At 51.1% G+C, this 6744-nt stretch overlaps 1 protein-coding gene across 1 annotated transcript; it reads right to left on the minus strand.

The window, feature by feature from the left end:
• Window positions 1-486: 486 nt before the first annotated feature.
• Window positions 487-3099, minus strand: SP8 (Sp8 transcription factor). The gene is made up of 2 exons (XM_003407085.4): window positions 2985-3099; window positions 487-1989 (listed from the first exon to the last, which is right to left on the minus strand). The coding sequence occupies exons 1-2, from the start codon at window positions 3003-3005 to the stop codon at window positions 487-489; spliced, it is 1524 nt and encodes a 507-aa protein (XP_003407133.2). The 5' UTR covers window positions 3006-3099.
• Between the last annotated feature and the right edge of the window lie 3645 nt (window positions 3100-6744).

The raw sequence follows: 6744 nt of genomic DNA on the forward strand, positions 1-6744 counted from the left end.
GAAGCCCAGCAGGCAGCTGCCGCGACGGGAATTCCCTGTCCCGGCCTCCTGCCTCGCCCTCTCCACCTCGCCGGCCCAACCTTGTTCCCACCCGTACGGAGGCCCGAGGTCTCCCAGGCGCTGGATTTGCCCAAGCTCTCCCTCGGCTGCCTCTAAAAGTTATGCCCATCACGACTCGTGGATGGAGGAGGGAGGACGAGGACTGGAGGACAAAAACAACCTGTTCTGCGAGGCGCTGATTCGGGCATTACAGGGCTTGGGCAGTCACAGCCGGTGAAGACAGAAAGGCAGGGCCCGGGACAACAATGCGTGTTACTTACATGTCCATACTCCCTTTACAAAGTTAAGTACAGAGGGAAAAGAGAGAGAGAGAGAGAGAGGGAGGGAGCAGGGTATAGCAGAGAAAGGCTGGAGTTGAGGCCAGGGCAGAAGGGCCCCAAGCGGACCGGGGATGGGAGGGGGCTTGGGAGAAGGGCGAGGTGCGCGTCACTCCAGGCCGTTGCGGTGCCCGGGCTCGGGGGGCTGCAGCAGCTCTGGGGAGTGGCAGGGAGGGCTGCCTGCGGTGCTGTGCTCACTGTCGGTGTCGCTGCCTTTCTTGCCGCCGCTGCCAGAGCCCACAGAGCCGCCGCCACCGCCGCCGCTGTGCGTCTTCACGTGCTTGCTGAGGTGGTCGCTGCGCATGAAGCGCTTGTTGCACACTGGGCAGGCAAAGCGCTTCTCGCCTGTGTGGGTCCGCAGGTGCCGCTGCAGCTCGTCGGAGCGCGTGAAGCGCTTCCCGCAGAAGAGCCAGTTGCACACGAAGGGCCGCTCGCCCGTGTGCCAGCGCAGGTGCGCCTTGAGGTGCGACGTCTTGCCGTACACCTTGCCGCAGCCCGGGATGTGGCAGCTGTGCAGGCCCTTGCGCCGCAGGCTGGCCCCGGCCGGGCCCAGTCGCTCAGCCTCCTGGCAGTTGGGGCAGTCGCAGGTGGCGCGACCCGAGTAGCGGCGCGCCGAAGAGCGCGGGGAGCCCCCCAGCGGCGCCGACGGCCCAGCGGTCAGCATGGAGCCTCCGGTGCCGGCCAGCGGCGACGGGGCCGAGTCTGGGTAGGAGCCGGGCAGCACTGGCTTGAAGCCGTCCATGAGGTGTTGCCCGGCGGGGCTGAGCAAGTGCGAGGAGGCGCCGCTGCTGAAGGCCGAGTGGCTCAGGCCTGAGTAATCCGAGTTGTAGCCTCCGAGCGGCGAGTGCAGCGAGGTTTGGAGCCCCCCGGCAGCAGGGTGCAGCGAGCCGGGCAGCGCCGCGGCGCCGTTGGGGTTCTGCACGTCGATCCAGCCCGCGCCCACGTCCCACCAGCTAGAGGCGCCCGCCGAGCCCACGTCGCCCGCAGCGCCCAGGCCCGGGTGCGAGGGCTTGAACCATGACTCGTATGGGTGCGCCATGCCCACGCGCGGGTAGATACCCTGCAGCCCGTCCACCGAGGTGTGCACCTTGGAGATGAACACCGGCTGGTGGGAGCCGTCCTGCGAGTGCGCCGAGGAGCCGCCGCCGCCCCCGCCGCCCCCGCCGCCGCTGTTCGCTGATACTCCCGGGGCCTGGAACACCGAGTAGTCGTTGGCGAAGGGCGAGCTGGAGGCGGCCGCTGCCGCGGCGGCGGCGGCCGCGGCGGCGCTACTGGAGGTGAGGGAGAAGGCGCTAGAGCCGGGCGAGCCTCCGCAGCTAAACGAGTCGGACACCAGGGCCGCGGCAGCTGCCGCGGCCGCCGCGGCAGCCGCGGCCGCCGAAGACGAGCCGCCGTTCCTGGAGGTCCCCGACACGCCGAAGCTGGAGAGACTGGAGCCCACCACGTTGCAGCTGCCGGAAGAGGACGAAGAGGAGCGTTTCCAGGGATGAAAGCCTTTGCCGAAGGAAGAAGAGCTGTCCGAGAGAGAAGAGGGAGACGGGCTGGGACTGCCGATCTTATTGCAGGTAGCAGCGAGCATGGCCAGAGGAGTCGATCCCAACCTCGGTTCTTCCTGCGAGAAGGAGGAGAGGAGAAGGGGTGGGGGAGGGGAGTGGGCAAGGGGCGGAGGGGATAGGGAAGGGAAATATATCAGTCCTCTGGTAGCCTCCAGAACGTCCCATTGCACCCCATCTCTCGCTGCGGCGCGGCGCCACCAACTCACCTGGAACCCCCAACTGCCCCGGCGCCTGGCTGCTTTCTACTCTACGGGAGGGGACAACTTTGGCTGCCGGCGTCAGATTCGGGAGCAAAGCGCAGCTAAGAAGAGTTTGGCAAGTATTCTCGCCTAAAACAACACTCTCGGGCACACAAGGCCCCAGACACTTCGAAACAAACAAACAAGCAAAAAGTCCAGAATGGGGAGAAGTTTCCTTTGCCGAGAAGCCTGGGAAAAGGCCATTGGATTGCTTTTAAAAGCGCGTCCCCTGTAATCCAGAGAGAGCTTTGAAAATCCTGTTCCGGTCCCCAGAAACCCATCCTGGTTTGTTTCTCCCAGACCAAAAGAGGTCGAACTGTAGAGCTCCCTCGTCTTCCTGCTTTTCTTTTTATTTTCTTAAAAAAAAAAAAAAAAACTACAGTAGTAAAAGCGAAACGAGTTCAACGTACCTTCAAGACAAGGCGAGCTGCGGGATTTTTAAGGGGGAGGGGGAGAATCTGCAGTTTGCCCAGGAGGAAAAACTTGGTCTCTTTAGCCCCCAAATCGTCGCAAGTAAAATAGGCTGGGCGCACGTCTCCCGGGCAGGGAGCGGCCGGGCGCTGCGAGGTGGCTGGTCTAAATGCCCTTCGAACCTTTTCCTGCGCTGAAAAAACTGACTCTGCCCCCCTCTCCCTCTCTTTCTTTTCTCCAAACTCACTTGTATTTAAAGACAAGGAAAAAAAGAAAAAAAAAAGCAAAGCTCTCAATAGAGAGACTGATAGCCCATGGCCTGGCCGGGGCGACTTTAACCCCCTCCGATCGGCAATAAAAGGAAACTAATTAAACCAGCAAGAGAAAATCCTGAGACTCACCCCTAGAAGTGAAGTTGCCATCACACAAAAGTGCCCTCCTCGTCTCAGAGGATCTTTTTTATATTGATAAATCAGAGGCAGTGTTTTTTTTAGAGGTGTGCAATACAATGATCAGTTCCGCCCATTCCACCACAATTGTAGCTCCCTCTCCGGCTTTGAAGTGCCGCGGAGGCGCGGCCAGCCAATCTGCGGCCTCGCCGGGCCGCGCCGCGCGCGCGCCGTGAGGTCATCGGCGCAGCCGCCGGCCGCGGGAGGGAGCGGGGAGAGGTAGAGGGAGGGAGGGGGCGCCTGTGTGTGTTACAAAGCGGTGTGAGTGTGTGTAACAATACGATTGTGAGCCTCAGTGACCAAGCTGGGAAGGAGAGGACAGTGCACATACGGGGGGGAGGGTAGAGCAGGGGGGAGAAGAGGCGAGTGTGACTATATAACAGTGACGGTGGGGGGAACAGTGCAGAAAAAGGGGAAGGACAGTGTTGTGTGGACTGGGCAGCAAAACGCTGAGGGCAAGTGTGTGAATGTACAGTAGTGTAACTGTATGACAAACCTGGGGAGGGAAGAGGGACAGTGCAGTAAAGTGTGTGTGAGGGTGGGAGTGTGTGTGGTGTGCAAGGAGATGAAAGAATGTGAATGTGTTTGCGTTAGTGAGAGAAAGAAAAGATAGGTGTGTGAGTGTGCGCGCTCGATGTGGGGGTCAGGAAGGGTGTGAATGCGTGTATTTGTGTGAGAGGGAAGGTGTGTGTGCGTACACAACAAAGTCGGGGGTGGCGTATAGGAACAGTGTGGTTTGAAGAGTGAAACTGCGAAGTTAAGTGAGGCTGAGGCTATAAATAATAAATATTCCCAAATGCTATCACCGTCGCCAACTTCCTCTGGTTGCTTGTACCTGAACTCCTGAATGTTCTTTTTTTTTTTTTTCTTTTCCCCACCTCTGAACTTCTTGCACACTGTCGCTACATTTTTTGGGGGAAAAAAAGAAAATTAGGAATACCTACCTTTTCCTTCTCAGCTCTTCAACCAAATGGTAGAAAGGTTGGGAAACTGAGGGGTATTTTTAGGTGTGAGTTGGAGCACGTGTGCGCCTGCGCTCAAGAGTTGTTACCTCGCGGCAGAGGTTTTTTTTTTTTTTTTTTTTTTTTTTTTGCTTATGCAGGATTCGGCGTTGGAAGTGCACGTCACACTCTAGGAGAGGGGGTGTGTTTGCCCTGTGGCGTTGAGTAAATTTCAGTACAAAAGGATTAGGTACAGATGGGGGTGAGAGAGCATTGCTTTTTTTTTATTTGGGTGAGAAATTAAGGAGCATTTTATGGAATTTAGGAGAAGTTTTCACAGGAATCTTCACTGCCTCTTTCTGAGAAAAAAAAAAAATCGGGATTTGATTGAAATCTGTGACTTCTGTTTATCTGAGAGGAGAGACGAGCTTTTGGCTAATCTTAGACCACACTTACCCAGGCATCTGTGGCTAATGGCATTTGGGCCAGAGATCTATGAGTGGGTGTACATGTTAATAGACACACTCAGTTCAAATTCGGTGGGTTTTAGTCACTTGCATGCCATTTGAGTTATTATTTGCCTTCTGAAGTGTCATTACAATTTTACTACCACCACCAGGGAACATCTTCAAGCGTGGTAAGCAAAGAGCCAGTGTAGCAAAAAGTCCAGAGACCTTGGAGCCCTGTTTAAAGACAGTAATTCATATTTTTAAGCAGTTACAAATGCTCCCAGAAGTCTCATTGTAAGGTGGAATTGATTAAAATGTGACTAGCTGGGAGAACTGTTTTGTCTTAACTGGGAAAGCTTTTTTTTTTTTTTTTTCTAATTGCGGTATTTGAAGCCTCTTCAAGTGCATCACAGTTTCTGGAGATGTCAAAAAAAAAAAAAAATCCCTCCTGGGGTTTACTGAACTACAAAGTCAGGTTGTATCATTTGTGTGAGTTTCATTAAGCAGAGTTGAGGCTGATGTTTGTGGCATGAGAGTGTGTGTTTCTGACCCGGTTTTAATGGTGTTGGAATATTGACTGTACATCATATCTATTGATTAAGGGGGTAAGGTACACACTCTCATACTTTGAAGTAAGTGTGAAGTAAATTAATGAACTGCTTTCTTTCTCTGAAGGCTGACGCTTACCATAAATGTCGTGTTTCTCCCTGCAAGCCTCTCTGAATGATTTTAGCGTGTTGAGAAGGCGTGACAGGCCAGCCCAGAAGGAGGAAGGGGTGGGGGAAGGAGGGAACTCTGTTTAACAAATAAAAGAGAATTAACTTCATTGCTTTGGTCTCCTTCTATAATGATATTCATTTTAAGGACCTAATACACAGTTGTTCAAATTTGGGATTTAATTCTAATCAATACCGTCACCCTCAAAGGTGGAGGGGAAAAGCTTTGAGAGAAGACTCCCTTCTATGACTGTTATTTATTTTATCTTTTTATCCTCCTATCTTCTGGAAGGAAGTAAGACAGGACTATTAAAAAGTTAAATGCTGATTTTGAGAGTAAACAGAGGCGTTAACTCCTGTTTCCTCAAAAATGCCAGGAATTAGAAAACCCAGCGTCATGTGGTTACAATTTTGAGCTACCAATTTAAACTTTTTTTTTTAATTTTTATAAATTCACATTAGAATTATGTCATTCCTCCTATGACAAAGGACCAGAACAGTGGTGTGCATTTAATGACTATACTGGATTCTCCATTTTCATAAGGTTGGCTTGCCGCATTTTGGGATTTTCACATAGATTTGTATGTTCAACTTTCTTTGCTAGATATACATATATTTTTTAAATATTTTTGGTCCACTTACTCAGGTTTTTTAAAAAGTGAGGTGTTTATTTCACAGCAGTATTGGCCAAAGGGCATTCTTTTTTCTTCTCTTCCCCCTCCCGCCAAAAAAAAAGAGAGAAATGGCTAGTATTTGCATCATAAGGCACATACAGCGGAGTTAAAAAAGAAACACAAAAAAATTCTATAATTTGCCAAAAAATAGAACAGTAATATCTTGCTTCTAATTTCAGTGAAACTATGGGAAAAAAAAAAAAAAAGTCTGCACTGAAGCTCTTTCTCTATTCTGAAGAAGTGCCTAGTGACTGGATCAGTTTTGAACCCCCCATAAGAGGAAACATCTGTAATCCATTGTAGCTACAGCTTCCGAAGCAAAGCATTTCAGGACAAGTACAATTCAGTTTACCTTTGGTGATAGTGATCTTTACTCCTGAGTATTATATTGTGATAATATAAAGGTTTAGAAGGGAAGAGGGAAGAAAAGATAGGAGGTACAGGCTTTCTAACATTAATTAAAAGTTTTCCTTACCCCATACCCCATACCCCATACCCCATACCCCATACCCCATAGGAAGCTTAATTTGCTGGCAGGGGGAGGGGTAGATGGATGTTCTGCTCTTTCTTGCAAACCTGTGGGATCCACTTTCAATAAAGCTAAAATCTATTAGCATTCTGTATGCATCTGCAGCATAAATTTCATTTGAATTTCAAATTTAATAAACCAGGAGGTTTTTAATCATCCCTGGTTTTATTTGTTTGATATTAACATGCTTATTGACCGGGTCTGGTGACCAGTTTGATCATTACAGGACAGCAAAAAGTTAATTAAAACGACCACAGCCCCTTAATCATATCATCCGTCTCATCCATGTCGCTCTCTTTATTACCGGTGATGATGGATAGTCTCCCAGATTAATTTCTCTGTTTCTTCGATTTGGACAACAGCTTTGGGGACCTAATTTACATCCTGGGAACAACTTGCTCAA

The sequence above is a fragment of the Loxodonta africana genome, chromosome 8 (genome assembly GCF_030014295.1).
Source record: "Loxodonta africana isolate mLoxAfr1 chromosome 8, mLoxAfr1.hap2, whole genome shotgun sequence".
NCBI classification, from domain to species: domain Eukaryota; kingdom Metazoa; phylum Chordata; class Mammalia; order Proboscidea; family Elephantidae; genus Loxodonta; species Loxodonta africana.